The sequence below is a fragment of the Melospiza melodia genome, chromosome 5, assembly GCF_035770615.1.
Source record: "Melospiza melodia melodia isolate bMelMel2 chromosome 5, bMelMel2.pri, whole genome shotgun sequence".
NCBI classification, from domain to species: Eukaryota; Metazoa; Chordata; class Aves; order Passeriformes; family Passerellidae; genus Melospiza; species Melospiza melodia.
In genome coordinates this window covers 31599881-31623326 of record NC_086198.1, presented here as the reverse complement: position 1 = coordinate 31623326, position 23446 = coordinate 31599881, and the positions used below count along the sequence as shown (strand labels likewise).

The following is a 23446-nucleotide window of genomic DNA, read 5'->3' as shown; positions in this document are numbered from 1 at the left end:
ACTGCCAGGCTACCTGGTTTCACAGCAGAGTGGTTTTGGTTTAGAAGGGGGCTGGGCCTGCAGTAGGGGCGCCCAGCCCAGCCACTGTTACCTCTTTTCAACCAGAAAAGAAGAGATTTCCCATGATTTTTCTTTTTTCACGAGTGTATCAGGTGTATCAGCTTTCTCTTTGCATCACTTCTGTGAGTGCCTCCCATGCAAAACCACTACACAGTCAGGGCCATTTGGTAAACTCAGTGCTTATGTTAGCCAGGACATCCATTTGGTCCCAGAGAGGGAACTTTTATTCCTCCTTTTCACACGTCAGAGTCAGGTGAAGAGCCACAAGGGGAACCACATCCTTGTGAGGAGGGCAGCAGCGTGGTGCAGCCCATGGCGGTAATGCAGGATTCTCTCTGCTAAAAGAAGCTTCCTGTAGAGAAATGTTTACTGCAGAAACCAAAGAATACTCAATGCTGTTTCTCAGCACCAGCATGCTCCAGATATGCAACAAATGAGGTGCTTTGAAGTAAAAATGTTTTATTGCAATATTTCATTATTTACAGCACCATTCCCTTTGGGTGCAAAATGTACACGAAAGTGCAAAGCAATTTTGGGCAGGAAAGCCAAATGATGGTAACTTAGCAGAAAAACACAACTGTGCCTCCTCACTCTGGCTGTCCTGCTTCCTCCAGGTCCTGAATACAGAGAAGTTTGCTGCTCTCCCTGGGCATTTGGAACAACCTGGCAATTGTGAAACTTTGGTCACAAAGGATTGTCAGTTGTTGGTCTGTTCAAGGTGACGCAGGAACAGGAATCTGCAGTCTTTCCTGCAGGACTTCACTTGGGATTCAGGGTTTGTAATGGTGTAACAAGACATCTTTGTATGCAGGGCCGTTATGCTGCTATCTCAATTTTTGATGGAAATACTGGTTTATTCCCAATTATCTTTCTTGCTGACTCTCTTTGATTCATTTAAGGTTTTGAGGTTATTTATCTGCTCCCTTAAAAGAGCAAGTAACTCAAAAAAAATGTTACCAGAGTTGCTACTGGATACTGAAATCAGTCGAGTCTTCCAGCGTTGCACTTAAAAAGTTTTACAGAATACCACAAATTTTATTATACATTTCCATTTTCTATAAAAATGGTGATTCAAAACACCACTGAAGCCTACATTTTTACACACTATCATCTCAAAATAGGACAAATTATACTGGTTACTTCAGGACCCCCCAACAGAAACTCTCCTTTGGAAAGGGGGTAGTAAGTACCAATTTTATGGAAGACTAGAGAATGGCAGTATTCCAGTGGCTAAACTCAGGTCAAGAATCTTTCCAGCTTTCTAATAAGTTTATTATTTGAGAAAGTACTTTGAAAGACAGTTTTCAGACAGAATCCCTGCAATTTCCACTGGTGCCAGCATTCCCTTAGGAGATAAGCAGTGAACTTCTCTGCCTCAATTATCTCAGGGTACATCAGAGATGTCATTACCTCTAAAACTAGAGACATCTTCTGTTACAAAGCTCTTGTACAATGGGGAAACATTTAAGACTCCATTCCAGAAGATAAGTTAAATGAAATGTCCTCCAGAGAACATGTAGCAGTAGCTGCTGCTGCTCTCCTTACCACATGCCTGATTTACAGCTCAATATTGAGTCCTTGCAACAGCTGCCTCAAATGATTTTGAAATTGTAGCTTCTCAGAAATGGGATGATTGCAGTTCTTGGCAGGTTTCTTCTTGTGGGTCACACTTTTATTCCATGTTTTCACAGGCTTTTCTGTATCACTATTGATGGAAAGCCACCAAAAGCTTTACAGTTGCAGAAAATACCATTTTCACAAAGAAAATGTACTGGATTTATTCCTCAACCTACCATACAAAACACAGTGTTTAGAAGCTCTGTGGTGCCTCCCTTGCAGCATTCCTTTGGAATTTGGAGGAGATGGCAGAGCTCACATGCAATCCACAACGTTGCTGGATCCCTGGCCCACGTCCCGGATCTGGCTGCTGAGACAGGAGCACACGGCCACGCCTGCCCCTGCCCTGCAGTGCGACACCGAGCCCACGAGCTCCCACCTGCAGGGGAAAAAGAAAAGTAAGTTCCTGCCCTTTCTGAGCAACCTGAAAGTATTTTCTGTGCCTGAAATTCTATTACACTGCCCAGCTCTTCACTCTGCACAAAAATGCACCCCATTTAGTGCAAAATCAGACTGAAACAAGTACAAGAATATAGATTGTTAATGAATGAAAGGGCGACAACAAGGATTAGAGAGGAGCAGAGGAGGAGGAGGTGCTTAAATATTTACAAGACTGCCCATGTGATATAAGCAGCAGTCCTGCATTGATAGCCATGGATATGACTCAGTTATTACCAGGAAACAACAGCAAGGCTCCTCCAGCACACTGCTTCTATACTGCTACGTTTTCATACAGGCAGATTTCCTTGTCTTATTAGGACAAACAAAACATTTGAAATTACCTGTTCACTATGGGATCAAATGCTTCCACTGTATTCAGGTACACGTTGCCATTATGACCTCCAACTGCAAAAATTTTTCCCATCAGTGTTGCTATGCCAACACCACCCCTTGGAGTTGTGAGCTCTGCCACGTATTCCCATTTGTTACAGCGTGGGTCAAACCGCTCCACCGAGCTCAGGGGCGAGTTGTCATCAAACCCACCTGCAAACAACCACCACAGGTCAGCTTCTGGCACTGCTGTGCAGGGAATATCCAAAACTGGCATCATCAGGTCATTCTCAGCATTTGGGGGCCCTGTCCACCACTCTCCTTACCAGAACTTTACAAGCTCCCAGAAATTAATCCAACAGCTCACGCTCTTCTCACTGCTCAAGCATCAGCTGAGCAATAACTTTCTTCTACTCAAGTAGCAAGGATTCTAATTTTATTATTTTTCCCTCTGAATTCATCATATTTATAATGAAACAGCTTCCCAACTGGAAGTGAAAGAAACCTAACACCAGTAAAAGGATGGTCTCAAACTTATTTTACTTTATGCAAAACACACTCTAGCAGTGTTCTCAAATTACAGCATTGGCAAATATTTGAGTAGGAGAAAAAATTTCATATAAGACTAAGTGATGCATTCCTCTTGCTGGGGAAACTGTCAGAGAAGCATTTTGTTCAAATTCTATTTAAGCACTTACAATAATACACAAGTCAGAGTTTTTCAAACTATCACTGTGGCACACCTGCTTGGCATCTTCCTCTCTCAGGAAACCAGGTAAATACAAGCCAGCACACAAGACAAGAAGCTGTGGAGTAAGTGCAAAAAACACTACTGCTGTCTATACTCAGATCACAACTGGAGTTATGTTTGAAAGCACGTGAACTCAAGAGTCATTTCCTAACAGAAAACTCAAGAATAGTGAGTCTTGAGAGGATTTTCTAATAAAGATCTACTGTCCTGAACAGATCAGGCCTCCTGAAATGTGGGTTAGGAGCTGCTTTTCATTTCCTTGCTAATGTACCTTCGTTTAAGCATGACCTGGTTGTGCTTGCATTCTTCTCCTGCCCAAGAACACCAAGTACAGGTCAGCTCTATCTGTTCCCAGTTCCTCTAGCAACAACAGCCTCTTCCAAAGCCAAGCACTTGGCAGCAGCAGCAGCAGCAGCACTACAAAATGCCACATCCCTACTCACCCACAACATACAAGCAGCCGTGGAGCTCACTGACACCGTTCCCAGCCCTTCGCTGACCCATCTCTTTTACTTCCATCCACTTATCCAAGTGGGGATCATATTTCTCCACACTGGAAAGAGATGCCACACCATCATTGCCACCCACGGCGTAAACATGGTTCTGGAAAACAGTTGTACAAAGATTATTTGTGATGTAGTTGCCTTTACTCAGCTTTTCATAAGCAGTGTTAAAATTATATGAAAATGTGGTATATTCATTTCGTTTAAGAATTCCAACAACGGGTTTAATTATCTAACATAAATTCTATCTCTTCCAATGAAAGAAGTGCAACAGTTTTGTAGTGTTGCAGCTATTTTTCAGAGCATGGGGGGATTAAAGTAGAGCATGCATTTGGTACCTTTAAACATAATGACCATGACAATCCTGCCAGCTGAGTGAGATAGGAAGCACTATCCATATCATTAGAACAGTACTCCTCCCAGTACCTCAAAAACCGCTGAAACAGTTCAATTTGCTGTGAGTCTTATCTCAAGTATCCTCACTTTTTGCACAGGATTTTGATGACTAGAAGTGCTCACACCCACCAGCTGCATTTGGTTTCAGACCTTGTGCTCTGCCTGGTGATGCAGCTTTGAGAAGCAGCGGGGCTGCCCAGCAGTGACTCACCACCAGCGCCACGGATCCGACGCCCCCGCGGGGAGTGTTCATGGAGGCCACGGTGCTCCAGCGGTCCGAGTCGATGTCGTAGCGCTCCACGTCGCCGAAGCACGTGTTGTCATCCAGGCCCCCAATGGCATAAATGGGGCCGCCCAGGGACGCCAGGGCGATGCCTCTCCTAGGAAAGCACAGCAGCAACACCTCAGTGCAAGGCCTCAGCCAGAGGGAGCCACACAGCCACTGCTATGGTGCATGAACGGCACCTGCTTCAAACCAAGGGGAAAAGAGCAATGGAAATTTTAGAAGTGACATTTATAGAAAATCATGTTGCTGGCCCACTGCACACAGGTGTCCTTTTCACTGAAGGTCAACTCTAAGGCCAAATCCTCTGCTCACATATTTGGATACATGGCAATGTCTTAGATATGATTTCTCTATTTTATTAAATCTGAAGATGAACCAAAACCTTCTGGGTTAAACTTTGTTGCTATAGCTGGCTGCTACCATTTGAGAATGATTGGGGGTGATACTAATACATATTAAAAGGCAAACCTGTGCTGGATATTAAATAGCTGAACTCTAGCAAGATTTAATTGCGGTTTCTTCCATTCTGGTGGTTTTTAATTGAGTGCTAAGATGGTTGTCAGATTTGTTTCTAACAATTAGACTACAATCAGTATTATAAAACTGAAAGTAGGTCTAGAATAAAAGCATTAAGTTTCTGCTTCAACCACCAAGTGAGGTGAACTACCATGTTACTGACAACACTGTTGTCTCATTAAAGAGGGAAGGTTCAGAGATACTGAGGCAGGAGCAAGGAAGGCACAATCCTTCTACAGAACAAACACTGTGGCAATATCCTGGCCTTACCTTTTGCCTCAGCAGGTAACAGACACCACTTCATGGTGGCATTTTTCTCTACTAAGTATTCCAAGCCTTCCATGAATGGGAGGAGTGGAGCTGGGAGGTAGCCAAGGCACAGCAGCCCTTTCATTTACCTGGGTACTCAATAATAAATGTCACAGAAATCTAGGGCTGATTGTTGCTGAGATTATGCCCTGGGGTGGAGACAGGATGGAAGAAGTAGAGCAAGCCACTTCTAGGAGTCTGGGCCTTCTACTTTAACTAGGTCACAGCTACAAATAGCTTTCAGACTTAAGCCATACTTATTATTTCACTCCTACTTGCACGTGATGCTTTGAAAAACAAAAAACAACACAACAGAATGCAGAATTAGGGACACTGATTTCAATACCAGCAGAAAAAAAAAATACAGATCTGTGAGTCCAGTAACTCCTTATAAGAAACTTAAATGTCAAGACAAAAAACAGTCCTCAAAGTCTGACTTTCAGATTGCATGTTTCTGGCCTTTTGTGTGAAAAACATAGGCAGCTTTTTTTCCTGCTGTAGTATTTAACTTTTTTCATTTTCACTGTGCAGTATTTCACTTCTTATGTTATGCTGGCAGTAATCTCACTCATTCCTAAAAAGAGCAAAAACTGCACAGAACCAGTTCATCAGTTCCACGTTGTTTACTGGGCACAGCAGAAAGGCCCTGGACACCAGAATGTAAGCACAGCTGGAGCAGAAGATGTCCCTGGTCCAGAAGCCAGCTCCTCCAAAAAAAGAACAGAAGGGTGATACATTCATAGCATAAAGCTCCAAAATAGGGGAAAGAAATTCCTAGAAATGGAACAGTTTGGAAACACCAAAAAAAAGCAGGACAGACAGGATGTTTTTCAGCATCAGCAAGAAATGGTACACCACAGACTAGGACTTGGAGTGTGGGACACATGTACCTCTTTGTGTTCATTGATGCCTTCATCATCCACTTGTTTGTGAGAGGATCAAATACTTCCATGCTTCCTAAGTGTTCATTTCCATCATGTCCACCTACTGCGTAGACTTTACCTGAACACACAGACATCTTTTAAAACAGACATTGCTTGGCAACATCTCAGTTTCATTTATATAATATCCCTGCCTATGTGGAGACCAAGAGGTCAAATAAAGGTTCAAGTTTTAAAATGTTTTCAGTATCAGAGTTTTATATGCTATATTTATAACCAGGAATCTATTCCAATGAGAACTTTTATACAAAGCTTGAGATGATGTAAACAAAAAACCTTCCCATATTTTAAGTACTGCAGGTCGAATCAGTTTGGACACATGTACCAGTCTCTCCAGATTTTATATGAAGAAAAATTATCTCTGTTCTGCTGCAGCAACAGAGGGGCTGCTAAGTACAAGAGAAAGCTGCATTATTGGTGCTAAGCTGCTCTGGACTGCACAGATCTGTTTTCAGAAGATGGAGACCCAAAAATGAAGGTCTGCTCTTGGAAGACCTAGCTTACCTGGTCTTAGTAACCTTCCAGGATGGATTTAAGTAGGAAGGGAGCTAATATGAGTACTAGCAAATTCTGGGCAACTGCTGTGTAAGGCAATTCCTTTATAAATGGATTTAAAAAATCACCTATTTAAGGCCAGAAACTATATACAGCTCAGTTGGGCTGGGAGGAACCTTTAAAGGTCACCTAGTCCAGCCCCTCTGCAAGGAGCAGGGACACTTTCATTTTCAGATTGCTTATAGCACTATCCAGTCTGACCTTGAGCACTTCCAGAGATGGGACATTTAGCACCTCTCTGGGCAACCTGTTCCAGGTTTTCACCAACCTCACTGTAAAAAACTTCTGCTTGATATCTAGTTCAAATCTACGCTCTCTTAGTTTAAAACCACTACCTCTTGTCCTATTATAAGAAACCCCACTAAAAAGATTGTAAAGTACAGAAAGGCCACAATAAAGTCTCTTCCCAAGTCTGAACAGCCCTACTCTGTCAGTTCCCAGTAATGTTTTTTCCATAAGCACAGTCTCAGATTGGCTCTGGACCAAACATTCTTTCAAAGGGGGAGTAGCTTTACTAAACTGAAGACTATCCAACAATTAAACAATTAGTCTGCTTCTTGTACAGCTAGTAAAAAGCACCAACTCTGCAAAAGGAGCAAACAAGTCCCTTTTGCCTGAGGTTGCTTGAATAGGGTTACTGACCTCCCACAGAGATCACACCCACATGCCTCCTCCGGCTGTTCATTTCAGGGCCGAAGAACCAGCTGTTCTTACTGATGGAGTAACACTCAATGCTGCGGAAGGGGTCACCTGATCCACCTCTGCCTCCGACACAGAACAGCACACCTGGAGAACACAAAACAGGCTTACAGAGAACCAGCAGGAGGATGGGCAAAAACAATTGTACAGCAGAGCAAACTGAAATTATGTAGTTTGGGGGAAGCTGTATTTCACTTCAAGGAGCACAGTCATTGCCCTTCATAACTGGGTACTGGATTTTGGCTTTTGCTTGACATACTGCTATGGCAATTAGCTATCTATGCTCTTGTAAAAACAATGCCTATTTTAAATATGCTTTTTGTGGTTTGGCTTAAGGAGGTAAATTGTTTGTTAAATATAATGTTATAGAAATTATGATCTGCAGTCAATATTCATCACTCACTTTTGGTGTTGGTTAGCCAAAGAAGTTAGCTCAACCTTCAGCACCAAAAGATTACTGTCCACTGTTTTCAGTACAGCTTTGAACAGATTGCCTGGTCATAACATACATATAACATACATAACAGCTCTAGCTTTAACAAAGATAGAGCTAATCCAGATAAAGAAAGAAAATGACTGCTAAAGTTCTGCTAGGAAAATGCAGCACATTACCGAAATACCAAAGAGGTACATAATGGCTTTGCCAATTTTGCATTAAGTCATTAACAACCCTCGATATCAAGCTAAACCTGCTTTGATATCAAGACACCTGCACAGATGTGCTGCTTTTTCTCCACACCACTCCCTACTGGGTAACCAGACACACATTTAATTACCAGCAGTCTGCTTCCTTGGTGTTGTGCGAATGGAGTACTCAAAGTCAGGCACTGCCCTGCTGCTCAGGTGAAGATGGTAGTTCCTTGCTTCATCCAGCAAATCCCTACATTTTAGATTCTGCTTGACAATCTCTTCCTTTGCCACAACACCCATAAGGAAAGAAATGGGCAAGAGAGGCAGCCGTACCTGACATAAAAATGAACACAGTTGGAGAAAATGGCTGAGCTGCTGTCACCATGCAGTGCTGCACATGCAGCAGCCGGCAACTCCGGAGTGAGCCAGTCGGCAGCCCCACGCTTCTCAATAAGGAGAGCAGCTCTCAGAGTTGCTCCACACAACAGTGATATGAACAGTTCTTTCTAGTGATAATGTTTGCTACAACCATTAGCATTTCAGGCACAGTGGAGAAGCGTCCCTTGGCCCAGCTGTGCTGAGGAAAGAGACGAGCTGCTGCCCATGCTGCACCTGCACCTGCCCAGTGCGATGCAGGCAGCACCTGCAGCTTTACCTGGGCTCTGTCAGATTAGTCTGCTGTTGGGTATGAATCTTCAGCTCACTGCCATGCCAGTATAAGAGGGCTTGTTCACTGGAAAATGGCTCATTTTCTTTGGGTGGCAAGTCAAAAAGGAAACAGTCACCATGAACTAAGTGTCTATAAAGGAGGTATTGCTAGTCCAGTAACACCTTTCTTTAAGGCAGACTTGGCAGACTTCACGCTTAAAAAAAGTAGTAAATATTGAGAGAGTAATAATTGAGAGTAATAAATATTACTTTAAAAAAGTAATAATTGTTTCCTTCTCTAAATCCTTCATGCCATTTATTTTAGCAAAGCTTTCATCCTTCTTTTTAAGACAAACAGTGCAGAATATAAAGTACAATCAGAGGCAAAGGTGGGACAGATGTTAGCGGGGGGAACTGAAGCAAATCTCCACCTGACCTCCTAAGGTTTGGAGTCAACACTGTCAAGCAGCTCTCAGTTGGCTCAACAGCAATGGTGCAGATGTCTGGTACCTCCAGTGCTTCTCAGAGCAGCAGGATGGGGCTGTTATATCACTGACAAGAATCTTTGTCTTGAAGCAAGCATGTGTCTCTACCCGTTCTTCCTCACCTCCTTGCTTTCAGTCCCACTTTTTCCTTTATTTTGGCCCAGCTTATTTGAGGCTACTTTAAAGCACCACTGTAGCCCTGCTGACAGGCTCCTAAGGTTAGTAACATGGTAAGAACTCCAGGCTGTTAAATTCAGAACCTCATTATAACACTGAAACCCATAAGGCTGAATATGACATAGATAATCACTGTCTAGAAGCCCAGGCATGTCTTCTGCTGGCAGTAATGTCCAAGTCAACCAATGTCTCCATATGCTCTGGCAAACAGCCCATATTTACAAGAAGGGGTTTACTTTTTCTTTGCTTGAATCTAGTCTCTGCTTTCCATTAACAGAATACAACTCTGCTAGTATAAGTGGGCAATAAATATAAATTTCTGTTAAAAAATCTTTAATTATATTGCCTGTAAGTTTAAGTATAGCATAATAAAGAAGGGGGTTTTGTACCAAAAATCTCATGCTAGTCTAGATGAAACTGAAGGTTTTTGGAAGACAGCTAATAGACCATTGTGATCTTTTCCTAGGAAATGTGAAAAATGATTCATGAAGACAATGACAGCAGCATCTCAGGGGACCTCTCATTACTCACATAATGCCAATATGATCAATTCAGCCAAATGCAAAATAATCAAGTTAGAGTTCAGTGACAACTAAAACTGCCCAGCCAATCCTACCTGCTGAGACACACGGAATGTTTTGCAGCACATGGTATGCAAATTCTTCCCAGTACAGGCTCTCCACATCTGTCTCAAATACTGTGACACAACTTGATGTGACACATCTCTCTTAGTTTCCTTTCCCAGCCATGTAAGAAAGCGCAACAGCTTTGCCTCCTTTCTTAAGTACAAATACATAACAGCAAGGACAGCGAGCATATCAGGCTGTAGGAGTGGCAAGCCAAGTGAAGTGATGGATTTATATTCTCTCAGTTTTGTGTAAGTATAAAACATTTCTGCTCAACCACAGATGTAGCTTTTTGTTGGTTCCCCACCTCCCAGCCATGAGCATAAACTGAGTACTCTTCTCCCTACAGAAACAGGAGAATATCACTTCCCTCCTGTATTCAAGAACTCTAACTCGCTTCCACTGTCAATTCCCAACCCTCAATACCGGACAAGGCACCAAAACCTAAGAGCATTTTTCACCTTGAGATGTACCCAAGTACAAAAAGGTGATTACACAACTAAACCAGTGATGAGACAGGGACTTGGTGCCTCGGTCTGCCCTACCTGTGCAAGGATCTCATCCAGCCACGTAGCATGATGCTGTGGATTGGCCAGCAGCCACTTGATAGCAGCACTGTAAACTTGCTTTTCATTTTCAATATTCAGGTCACTGGAGGACAGGAGTTTATGGAGGTGCTGTGGTGACACACTCACAAAGTCCTCGCACTCCATCACTTCAGTGAAATGTTCACAAGCAAACTGATCGGCCATGTTCATCAGGTCGACACGGTTGTGGCTCTCGGCAAACGCCCTGACTGCCAGGCAGTTGGAGGGGTGGAAGTGCAGCTTCATGTACTCACAGCAGGCCTTGGCCACCAGCTCTACCTGCAGGATGCAGGCGGCGTACAGCAGGGGCTGCACGTTGTCCACCGTCAGCGTGAGCCGCGAGGAGTACGCGAACTTCACCAGGTCCTCGATGGCATCGCCGTCAAAGTCCCTGATCTCAATCAGCTTCTGCTTGGCTTCAGCCATTTCCGAAAGAAACATGGCTCGGAAGTACGGGATAACGCAAGCCAGCACCAGTTTGTGGCAGGAGATTAGCTTTGAACCAACCTGAAAGAGAAAAGAACAAAAAACCCTCAATGCTTTACTGGAACGTCAGTTTTGGCTGTGAAAGCAGGAGCAGTGAAACTGAAATAAGAATTCTGGACTCTATGTATTTTGTCCACTCAAATTAACCCAATTTGTGCTGTATTTCTGACATTACATCCAAATATCCCAAGAAATTCTAAGCTGTAGCTTGGCCATGACAGCAGAGCAAAGCAGTAACACAGGTAAGCAATAGCGGTGATGCACTGAACTTGCCTTCCTTTAAAAGCCTCATGAAATATCCTTAGAAATATTCTAGATGCATCTTGGGGACAGGAGGAGACTGCTAGACACTTATTTTGTATGTACTTAGAGACTTCAAGGGGGTCAAATTAGAAAGAGACATTTTTAGACTACTAAATTTAGATTTCTGGACTTTTGGACTTCAACTACTGTTGAAGAACTGATGTTTATAGAAGCAAATTCATGTAAAAACACAGGAATAGCATGGAATAACAGCTATTTCAGGGGTGATTACAAGTTACCAATCACTTCAATATTTTTAGAATGTTTACCCACAAAAGACAGTGTACTCCCCATAAAGAAAAGGTATTTCTCAAAATTCTGATCAGAAAATGTAAAATAAGCTGTTTGTGTACAAAATTCTATAATTCCACTACATTAAAAAAGAATCTAAGTATTGAAAAGAAATGAACAATCTACTTCTTATATGTGTTCCAGGAGTGCTTTCTTTATCACTCTGCACTAACATAAAGGGATACCTGGCTGACATAAGCAACCAGTTTCCCTGACAGACTCAAATTTCATGTTCACTTTCAGATGAAGGCATTACAGAGAGCTGTTGTGCATTTGAGAAAAGATACTAAATTATAAAGGATATTTTGTTTTTTTTCTAGCTGTGATTCAATGCTCACTTGCTCTTACCTTTTTAAAGAGTATGATCAAGTGTAACCTACCAGGTGAGCAGTGAGCTGACTACAGAAAGCAAACACACAAGAAAGAGTATGCAGATTAAAAAAGAGGAAAAGATGGATTCTTCAGTGTGAGATCATCCCAGAAAGAACAATTCAGACCGACCAAATGAATAAAAAGCAAACCACCAGGAGAAAAGCAAATGGTATTCATCTGCCACTCTTCACCTTCTAACAGCCTTCTGAGACTGTTCATATGACAGCAGCAGGAGAGCAGGTGAAATTCCAGAATTTAACTTTTGGAGCAGAGGGAGTCTTCCTGAGCGCTCTCACAGCTTATCACTGTTACACCATCAGCACTCCAACTAACTACCACATTGATACAGAAAGATGCTACTAGTGGTCTGCTGTACCAGGGAAAGGTCTGAGGCCATTCTTACCTTCAGACACTTTAATTCTGCCCATCATTCCACTCTCTAAACCTCTCTTTTGAATTCAGTGGCTTTACTATGTTACCCAAATCTGCTTAATTTTAAATTACAGAATGGTTTGGGTTGGAAGAGACCTTAAAGGTTATCTCATTCTACCCCCTGCCATGGGCAGGGAGACCTTATATAGCATGTTCTTGCTATCTGGAAATCAGAGTTCCCCTCCAGTTACTATCATATTTTAAGAGCAGCAGTTAAAACAATAATTGGTCTGACAAAAGCAACGCTAGAATTGCTCACTAACTCAGGTCACACACAAAAGCAGAAAGTTCAGTAGAGATCTGATGATTCTTACAACATGAGAGAGACCTGAGCACTACGGGAAGAAAAACTGCACCCCCCTGAAAATTCTAATTCAAGTACATAGGTCACAGTTACTTGGAAATCCCTCATTTGGGAAGCCATACAGTAAGATGTATGTCCACAGGTTGCTCTGGCCTTCATTGGAAGCCAAGTCATGTCACCTAACATTCTTAAGTTACCAAAATAGCTCCACACAGATCATACAGGTGAACATTAATACAAGCCTACCTTAGGGAAAGTTAAACTGCAGCCCCTGTAAAGTGTTTTTTCCAAGGCAAGTTTCCATAGCAGGAATATACATTGAACTATACTTAGAAAATAAGACTTTCTGCCTTTTTTCTTTGCAAGGGTAGGTGGAAAGGAAGGAAGGTAAGAATGAGGTCAACAAGAAAAGGGATGAGGAGGGTTGGTAACACCAGGGACAAGCATCTGTCAAAGATTATCCCTGTTCATATCTAACAGTCTAAGTAGCAGGCTAACAACTTCTCCTAAAGGCATCTGTCATTTGTTCTTGGTTTAGGAACTGTGCTTCATTCCTTAAATAATTATCTTGAACGAGTAAGTTGTTTAGCTAAGCAATACTCAATATTCAAAGGTGCTGGCACCCACTTCTATGTATGCTAAATACAAGTTTATTGTAATCAAGATATAAGTAATATACAGCTGTGTTACAAATAATGCCTTAAAGCAATGCTATGAAAGAATCATAAAATTTGCTTCATATCCTCTCTTTCTTTACTCTTCGATCAGCTGCAGAACACAACCATCTGGGTTTTTTTTTCCTTCTTTCTTTGAAGAATGATGGAAGTTAGATTTGTTCCAGAAATCCTGTTTGCTGAGAAGAATCTAGCAAAACAACACAAAATGCAGACATGGTGCTAAAACTGGGGATGAAAGTATATTGAGAAGAAAGAGGCTACAAGTGGCTGGAACTGCACAGTAAATAGCGACCAACTGTGGGAACTTCTGAGAAGGCAAGTTGGATAAACTCAAAGTCATGTACTTCCACTCTCAGATTATCAATATTTTAGGTGTTTTCATTTCAGCTGTAAACTTCCTAAATACGGAAAAAACCTCTAGAATCTCTAGAAATGTCTCAGATTCAAGAGATATTCTGTGGTTTCCACACCCTTGCCAATATTCACAGCCAACTCCCAACACACTTATCTGCAGCTGAATCTTCAGACCGATACATGCAAAGGATATGTGGCAAGTATCACCTTTAGTGTAACATCACAGAGCTCTCCAGCTTCAAAGAAGTGAAGAAGAGAGCTGTGAAAATCCTTCCAAGCCTCATTGGCCTCAAACACGAAGACATCCTCATCACTGATGGAAGGCTGAGTTTGCTGCTGCTGCTGCCGCCTTTTCCCCTTTATCAGCTGTTGTTTTGACTGCTCAGGAACCATGGATTCTGAAGCCATTGGCTGTCACTGCATCAGTCTCCAAAAACTCCTGCCAAGATAAAGTCCAGCTCATCAGGAGTTGGGTCCTAAAATTCAGTTCTGTTCATCTTCCTGTTCAAAAACACACCTAAAAAAAGAAAACGAGACATTAGGTAATGCTAGTACGTAACACTTCAATTACATTATTATACTACCTATGATCTTGGGGAAGGTTAGAGGTGAAGGGACCACAAAAGAGACCCACAGCTAAGAATCCTATGTAGGCACCTTTAGGAAAAGCCATTATTTATGAACTTGTTGTCTACACTTCTTGATAAAGACATGAAAAAAAAAGGTAAATACATACCACAGAATCATACAATTTGGGTTCATTTGGGTTCATGAAAGGAACTTAAAAGATTATACAGTTCCAGCCTTCCATTAGACCAGGTTGCTCAGAGCCCCATCCACCCTGGCCTTGAACCCTTCAGGGATGGGGTATCTGCAGTGTTTTTGGAAACATTTTCCAGTGTCTCACCACCCTCACAGCAAGAACTTCTGCCTAACGTCTAATCTAAATCTCTCCTCTTTTCATTGGAACTGTTCCCATTTGTCCTATGACCACCTGCCTGTGTAAAAAGTAACTCTCCCTGTCTTTCATAAGCCACCTTTAAGTGCTGGAAGGTTCTCCACAGTATACTGAGAAGCATGATCCTCTTACACTGACCACCTTTGGTTTCATGGCTTCCTAGTAATTTATGATGCATTCATTCTTCATTCTATGCTAAGGGCTGACTGCTATAATTCAGGGATTCCTGCTCATGGACTCTGGTGTTGGAGGATGTGGACTGGCCAAAAGAACAAAAAATTCTTCTGCAATAAAAAATTAAGTCACATGTCTGGGAGCAGAACTGATTTTCCTTTGTGAGATTTTGGAAGTGTCCATGTCTCTTACTAAATTTATAGCTCTTCATGCATCAGTACTGGAGAAAAGGCAGGAAGTGACCTGAGGCAACTGCACTTGCTCCTGCTGTAGGTCACAGGGTCGCTGCTAGCAGCATCCTGTGTGGCTGCACTGGGCCAGGCAGGTTCAAGTGAGATCAAACATGCAATATTTGCCTGTGGTGCTTTAAGTGAGGTAAGTATTCTTCCTTTAAAAGATATTTAAGAGAAAGACCTTACTTCTTCCAAAACTACAAATTAGCTCAAAGATATTATTGGTCATGGGATCTTTACACATTTCATAGCAACAAATACTTTTTTCTGCTGAAAACTTAGCTTCATTATACCAGATGTGACAAATTAGTAAGGCATTTTTCTAGTTCATTGTGATATTTTGGTTCTCAAATTAATTCTCCATGACTGGTTACTCATGTTTAAAATGCCCTTCAAAGAGGTCACCACAGCACTGAGATCTGAAGCTGACACAGAGCTTCAGACACAATCTCCTGAGGTTATAAAAATTAACACAAACAAACAAGAGGGAAAAGACTGACGTTGAAATGCTGTACAGAGATGCTGAAAGGCATCATTATTCATTCAACACTATAATGTAGGTAAAATACAGCACCTCTAGCCAACACTTGTAGGGAACTCATTTTGGTCTTTGATGGACACTTTTGCTTCACCACTCCCTGCTCACTCACATCCAGCCATTGCTACAGCAACTGAAGACACTGCTTTCAGACAGAACTGCCAGACTGCTAAATGAGAGTTCACAGCTCCCAAGCCATGAGGTTTTTCCATCTGACATAAATGCTACATTTACCTTCCTGCTTTAACTGCAGCTGCATGCAGACTTTTTTCACCTGTTCTGTGTCTCAAGGTAAAAAAGGCTGATGTGCACATTTCACCTATTCTGGATATGCCACTGTAAACACCAACATAAAACCCATGAGCCTTAAGAAAAAAACCAGTGCTGTTGGGGTGAATTTTTTGTGCTACAAATGAACTAAGCAATAGTACAAAAGCCAGACATAACTGATTTTAAGCAATGCTCTTCATCCATATCTCATGCTCATAGCAAAAAAAGGTCTTGGAGATGCTCTGAGCTCTTGCCTGTAAGAAAAGAACTTCAGTGCATACTTGGATTTATATATTTGATACATACTAAATACCCACTTGATATCATAGGGGAAGAAACTAGAAATTACTCTAGAGGAAACCAATGGCTTTACTCAGGCACACAGCCATAGATAAGAAAATCACATCTATGAGAGAGTGCCCAGTATTATGATATCAAATGTGTGTATGGGAACATGAGAACAAGTCAGTTACTGTTCCTCAGGTAAAAAGAAGTTTCTGCAACATGTTAAAAATTAACAAGTGTAATATAACCTTCAGAAATGTTCAGACAGCAATTGACTGAGATACTGCAGCTTTTTTCTGATGAGACTTGGTGGCAGGTAGATTTTTATTCTTCCCCCAAGTCACCAATTCAGCATCTTGTTTCTGTCATACACCTAGGTCATGCAAATCTTTTTAGACATCTGTCCCCAAATCTTCCACTGGTCTTAATTACAGAAGCTCACAATTTGAGCATTTAAACAAATCTCTGCTATGGAAAGTACCAGCTGTAGCCATATTTCATTTGCAAGAAAATACTGGCTTGGGCTCATCTTTAGCCATAAGCCTTTTCTGTTCTCAGATTTCAAACAAAAAAGAAATTAATTTTAGTAGCACTTGACTCAAGATACTAAATTCTGAAAATCTGAAAATCGCACCAAAATTATGAAAGTTAGTATATTTCAACTCCACAAACTAAGAGACGAGCTTTTACAGATTTACTCCCCAAACCAACAGTAATTCAACAATAACATCCAACTACTTGAGGTTAGTTTCACCCTGGGTGAATGCCACACACACACACAGAGTCTATCCTTTCTAGAACAAAACGCTGTCTTGGCCATTCAGAACTTCTAAACAACGTCCCCTTTTTCACCTTGACAATTAAGTCTTCTGTATACATATTTTGATGACATTAAGGGCATAAGTGACCATCACAGCAAGTGACTGACTCCAAGGGAACTAAAGTAAGTGCCTCATTCATAACATCATCTATCAATCCTTGTGAACAGCTACTTGACACTTTCCATGAAGAAGTAGCTGTCTGAATAAAAAAGAAAAACAAACAAATCAAGCAAATCCCACACATCTTTACAGCTCACCATCATTTGCTGCGATCCAGTCAGCAATTTCCTTGTTCAAGTTAAATATTTAGGAGTACTGATGATGTCTGCTATTCTCAAGCTGTTCCACACCCCAAAGTCTGAGCGCTGGCCCTCAGGCAAGGGACTGAGGATCTCCTCCTAGCTGTTCCTCAAACTTATAAAAGCAAGAAAGGGTGGGAGGTCAGAGCACAAAAAGCTATCTTACAACTGCTCTAATTCAGATAACATCTGAATTCAGTAACATCTGAAAGTGACATGATTTTGATTCAGACATTCTAGCTAAATCTTAAACTGAAGTGGAAAACTTTTCAAGTCACATTGAGTACTTGTGTTCAGTAGAGATAAAATACCTCCATTTTGAAGCAAAAAGAAATTAAAACATTAGGCAGTGATAGGACAGGAATAACATCACTCTGTTTTCCTTCATTATGAAATTAAATCCCAGGAACCCTGGTGGACGAGCCAATTGTGATAGATGAGTAATGCAATGACTGACTCTCACAATTAATGGACAAATATCATGTATACAGGTTAAAAAGTTTTATAGATTTATAGCTATATTTTACCCCCTCACATGGTTATCAAGGGACAGCTGGATTTGGGACATCTGGCAGGGCTGGCTTGTCACTATGGTGACACCTGACCTCCAATCAGGATTTGAGGAAGAGATCACCACTGGACAGTGAAGAAGGGGTTGATGGACAGAACTTCAAGAGGGGTTAAAGGGTTAAAAAGGGGAAACCTCCCTTGTGAGGGGGCTGAGCACATGGCAGAGAAAATCTTTTGCTCCTGGCGTGTAACCTTTTTTCTCTATTCAGTCTTTTGTTGTATTTTTGATAAGGTTTGATAAACCTTCCTAAACCATGAGAAGGGAGTAGCTATTTCTCACACAAGCTAGACAGTGGAGTACGTGGCCTCCTTTCCCCTGTGGAGCACCTCCAGAGGCAGTGTCCCAGAAAGAAGGGATCATCCTTATTCTTTGTCTGACACACAGGAGGAAGGTACTTCAGTGATATTAAACAAGCAAAACCATGACTGCTGCTGTAACAAAAACTAGGCTGTGTTCAGATAAGAGGTATTATGATTCCTGTAAATCCAACAGTGCTTATGATCAGTGGTACAGAAGCTGGAAAAAAGGTGGCAGAAGTGCAGGAAAAATAAAGATATAGATGAAGTTTCCCCAAATATCCTGTATGTAATTTTGACTACTTACCCCCAAGATGAACTAAAATCACATCACCATCTGTGCAAAGAAGGGTGGTGAGCCTCCCTCAAAAACCAAAAAGGCACTTCAATTGAAGGAAACAAGAAATTTCCCTTTGTATGTGTGGCTGTGTAAAACTAACTTGTCTAACATAGAGCCTGGTGAGTCTCTGTGGGTAAGGAAATGCTCTCACTGCTGCCCACAAAATCAGAACAGCAGAGGCAGCAACAAGATCTCCTCCAGTTTAATCCAGCTAACAGAGAAATTTGAGTTGTTGTCTTGTGTTGGGGCTAAGAAAACTTGAATGTTTGGAGAGAGGACAGCTGGCAGAGCTAAGGAAGACCCTTTAGGGAGGGAGAGAGGTGGGAAGGGCAGGAGGCAGCTGCAGTGCAAACTGCAGACAAGCAGCAGCTTTGGCAGGGACTGTGCCCGCAGCTGTTTCACTGCCCAGGCTGGCCACTGCTGCACCATCGAGAAGGAACACGGAGGGGGAAAAGCTGATAATGATAAAATAGTGTAGAAAATCCTCGGTTCTCTCCCATTCTCCTTTCTCATCTTTAAATCTATTAAAGATGGTGTGGAAACATTATGCAAAACTGTTCAGATGCCCACACTAATTAGGTCAAATTAGACAAGGCTGGAAAACATGGGAACATTCAAATTACACACTGTATTACAACCCTAAGCCTACTGTACTTTTCAGCAGAAAGTTATTTAAGAAAGAAAAAACAAGTCAGAAACCACCCATCTAACTGGTTTAGCTTCTTTAAAACCACCAGGATTGCTTTTGTAGAAACACACAGAAAAGTTTCTCAGACAACACTAATTTACAGTTTCTAAATCCTTTCAGCATTTCAAAGGTTCTTTGCAGCAAAAAGTGACATTATTGTTTTGTTTTACTTTTGTTTCACATAGACTGGTCAGCAACAGTGAAATGGATACAGCTAGCACCATCTCCCATAAGTTTGTATAATGAAAATCCCATCAGTGCTGCAGACACACAAGCTGTGAATGAGGACTGCCCTTCCTTGGAAAAAATGCAACAAAAAAGGTGTTTTGTATAGCATGAAAAACATAGATAAAATTTATTTTGGAAATAATTCTTCCTGGCAGTCTCTTCATGCTGTTTTGAGACAGCTTCTTTCCAGCTCGCTTTGATTCAGTGCTCAGTGAAGTTCTCCTGAGGTTTAATCCCAGCTTCCATTAAACACCAGAAAGGCCACCTGTCTCTGGGGATTTATAGAATGACAGGTTGACAATTTTGTTCAGTTTTGCATCATAAAAAAACAAACAAAACCCTCATATGCCATGATTTATTTATGCTTCACTTTTACTTGTGAACAACCAGCAAAATCGCTCACAAGTCACAAAACAGCAAAGCAGCACTCTGCTTTGCAGATACAGGGGTAACTAAGGCAAGGATTATTTACACAATGTAAATTTTGGAAGGCCTGAAAAGTAGACCACAAAATAAAAACCACTGAAAATCAGTGCAATGGGAGCACAGTGAAGTGCTGATGGATAGATACAAAACTTAACTAGCCTACTGCATTCACAAGAACACAACAGTCCCTTACCAAGGGGAGGCACTATGATAGACCCTATTAAAATAGTTTAATAGTCTCCACAGCAGCATTTAGTTCAGCCATTCCTGTTCTCCCATTAACAGAGAGTAAAATTATTTCTAAGTCATTTGGCAGCTTCCTTTGAATTATGATTTTAAAAATTTAAGATTCTAGCGGAGGGTTAGAACCAATTCATACTGAAGTTAGATACACTAACGATAAGTCAATGATTATTAGATGCTTAAGCTAAAGCTAATTATTAGAGCTTATTTACAGAAGGAAGTGGAGCAGGCGAACCATTATGGAACATACTGAAACCAGTAGAACAATGCCCAGCACCTGGACTCTGTGTTAATCCATCACGAAGCAGGGCCCTTGGATCATGCCAGAGGGCCACAGAGACCTGATGAAGACCTTCTGGACTTCATCCTTGGGACCACTGACCATTCTTCAAGAGAAGAAGTGCACACACATGAAGCACTAATAACCTCATTTTAATACAAAGTGGGGATGGGAGGTGCTGGGGTTATGCATATGTATTATTCTGGGAAATAAACAGAAGGCAAAATTCCTTGTGTGATGCGGTCACACATTTCAGGGATGATCCCATCCATGTCACCTGCCCAGCATAATAAACTTTCTAACTTTAACTAGCCAGAATCTTTGTCTGTGATTTTTGATTTTAATGATTCAGCTTTATCCTCAACATGTAAATCAAGGCATGGTATCCACTAGAGCATTCCAGAAATGTAGCCAAACAATACTTCCCATGCACACACCAGTCCCTTCCTCCCAGGACTCTCTGCCTCAGCTGCCAACCACTATCACATGCTCTCATTTAGAGCTGAGATTCACAAGATAAACAGCTCAAACCATAAAGCAGTATTACCTTCCTTTTGTCCCAGAGCTGCAAGGCTCCTTCCAAATCTGAAACCCAGAGGTGGCAGAGGTAATACAAGACAAACAGCTTCACAACCCAAGATGCTGCAACCACTGTAGGAGATTATTATTACAAAAATCTGTTTGGTGAAACATGCTGGGGAAGAACTAAAGCACTGGCTAAGGTGGTGCTGTGCTGCCTTGCATCAAATTACTGGCAGCCATTACACAAGGATCCTGTCTTTGTGTGACCACACTGATTACATTTGCCTTTACAAATAAACAGCCAACTAGAAAACTGGATGCCAGGCTACTGGCATTCCACTAACAATTAAAAAAATAAATAAGGTTATGAGCACACTGCACAGAAACCCCATGCACAACCTTGCCAGGTAACAATGCAGTCACACTTCTTTCACAGCACAAGAGTTTGCACAGATTACAGGGGACTCAGCCCAAACTAACTCAAAAACCTCAAACTACATTGCTTGAAGGTGGCTGAACCTTTTGCAACTTAACCTCCACCTCCAGCAAAGACATATGAGACACGTCTGTTGTGGTTTTAATCTGACAACACTTGATGAGCTATTTCACTTGTTGTGGTACTTCTCCAGAGTGTGATTTGTTTCTAGATTATCCTTGCAGAAGCCTTTGCAAACATTGCAGAAAGCCGGGTTTCTCTGAGTTTTGTAACTCTGACAAGTGTAGGTCACACAGGAATGACTAAGGCACAGGAGGAAACACAGATACACTTCCCAGTGGCCAGTAAGCAATTGTCTTGAGCGCAGATGGAAAAGGGGAACTTACCAAAGGAGGAAGTAAAGCAGCAGGCAGTTCCAAGGGCCGGGGGAGCTGTGACATCTTAAATTCTTATTTATTTGAGAAAGAAGGAGAAGCTAGGAACTCCTGAGGCCCTCCCCAGTAACAATCGGCAATTTCTTGCTGGTTTGTTTTTTTGGGTTTTTTTTAAACAAAAATATTTGTTGAGGGTTAAGCTAAGTGACTACTCTTTATCCTTTACAAAATGCCAAGAGTGGGCTGTCTTAGGCACTACCTTTGGCTGCGGTCTCCACATGGAGCAGCCTGAAACGCGGGGAATCCCGGCTCAGTTAATTTTTAATTAACTCCTTTAATTTATCTCCTTCTCGGACGGTACGGCTGCCGGGGCTCTCTCTGTGAATGCCCCCGCAGCACAAGTCCCCTGATGCCGAGCCCGGCCACGGCGCTGCCTCTGGACTCTCCAAGCACAGTCCCGCCCTCGTAACCATTTGCACCGATTCCACCTTAATTCCCCGCACACCGGCGTTCGCTCCAGCTCCCTGGCCCCGATCGCGGCGATGCCCGTGGGCGAGGACGAAGCCGGGCCGGTGCCGCGGCCCTCCCGGGAACGGCTCCGGGCCGTCCCGCCCTAGCGGGGGTGCCCCGGGGGCCGGAGCCCTCGGCGCTGCTGCGAGGAGGGGGAGACCGCGGCACCGCCCGCCACGCCAAGCCCGCTCCCGGGACACCGAGAGGAACCTGAGGGCAGGGGCGCGTTACATAAGGGCGGGGGAGCCGCCATGGCGGTACGAGCGCGATACGACGGCGTGGGACGGCGGGGAAAGGGTGCGGGGTGGGATGGAGCCCTCCGGGTGCGGGGCAAGGGGAGGCGTGCGGTGAGAGCCGGGGTGAGGTCCGCGGTACCCGCCCGGCGCCCGCCCCGCTCACCTGCGCTGCCCCTGCCGCCGCGGCGGGTCCGGCGGAGCGCCCGCCGCCCGCCAGGGGGCGCCCCGTGCGCATGCGTCGAGGGGCGGGGGCAAGGCCGGAGCCTGGCGGCGCTTCCCGCGCTCCCGCCCCCTCAGATTCGCGGGGGAAGGCTGTTCTGTCTTTTCGCTCGGTGGGGTGTGTGGCAAATAGACTTTCCCGGCTCTTGGCGCAAAAAAGGGTTGCCCTTCAGCGGGAAACAGAAACAGGCAGAGCAGCTCCTGAGAAATACCATGTCCCTGTCCCTCCAGTTAGTGCAATCTCCAGCGGAATAATCTACCCCCTTCTTGAGGGGAAGCCGTGAGGAGTGGCTGAGGTCACTTGATCTGTTCAGCCTGGAAAAGAGGAAACTGAGGAGAGATCCCATTGCAGTTACAGCTTCCTCGGGAAGAGAAGCGAGGGGGCATACACTGAGCTCTTCACTCTCCTGACCAGTGACAGGACCCGAGGAAACAGCCTGAAGCTGTGTCAGGGGAGGTTTAGGTTGGATATCAGGAAAAGGGGTGGTTGGTCAACCACCCACAGGGTGTTTGGGTGCTGAAACAGGCTCCCCAGAAAACTGGGCACAGCACCAAGCCCGACAGAGTTCCAAGAAGCATTTGGACAATGCTGCAAGGCGCAGGGTGTGACTCTTGGTGATGTTTGCAGGGCCAGGATTTGGACTCAATGATCCTTGTGGGTCCCTTCCACATCAGCATGTTGTGTGATTCTTTGATTCTTTAATAAAAACATCAGAGTGATCC

General features: G+C 43.0%; 1 protein-coding gene across 5 annotated transcripts; it reads right to left on the bottom strand.

Annotated features, from left to right (window-relative positions):
• Nucleotides 1-499: 499 nt before the first annotated feature.
• KLHL8 (kelch like family member 8) lies at nucleotides 500-22718 on the bottom strand. Of its 5 annotated transcripts, XR_010027780.1 has the most exons (11): nucleotides 20974-21077; nucleotides 13984-14293; nucleotides 10516-11064; nucleotides 8181-8367; nucleotides 7348-7491; nucleotides 6100-6211; nucleotides 4310-4478; nucleotides 3643-3802; nucleotides 2460-2661; nucleotides 1854-2056; nucleotides 500-1765 (listed from the first exon to the last, which is right to left on the bottom strand). XR_010027780.1 is itself a non-coding variant. In XM_063156814.1 (10 exons), exons 2-10 carry the CDS (start codon nucleotides 14182-14184, stop codon nucleotides 1933-1935), a joined length of 1848 nt encoding a protein of 615 aa, XP_063012884.1. In that variant the 5' UTR covers nucleotides 14185-14293; nucleotides 22668-22718; the 3' UTR covers nucleotides 500-1932. The 5 variants fall into 5 exon arrangements, 4 of the variants coding, with proteins under 4 accessions (XP_063012884.1, XP_063012886.1, XP_063012883.1 ...); XM_063156814.1 differs by lacking the exon at nucleotides 20974-21077 and adding an exon at nucleotides 22668-22718 and having other exon boundaries at nucleotides 500-2056; XM_063156816.1 differs by lacking the exon at nucleotides 20974-21077 and adding an exon at nucleotides 22668-22711 and having other exon boundaries at nucleotides 500-2056; nucleotides 13984-14215.
• Between the last annotated feature and the right edge of the window lie 728 nt (nucleotides 22719-23446).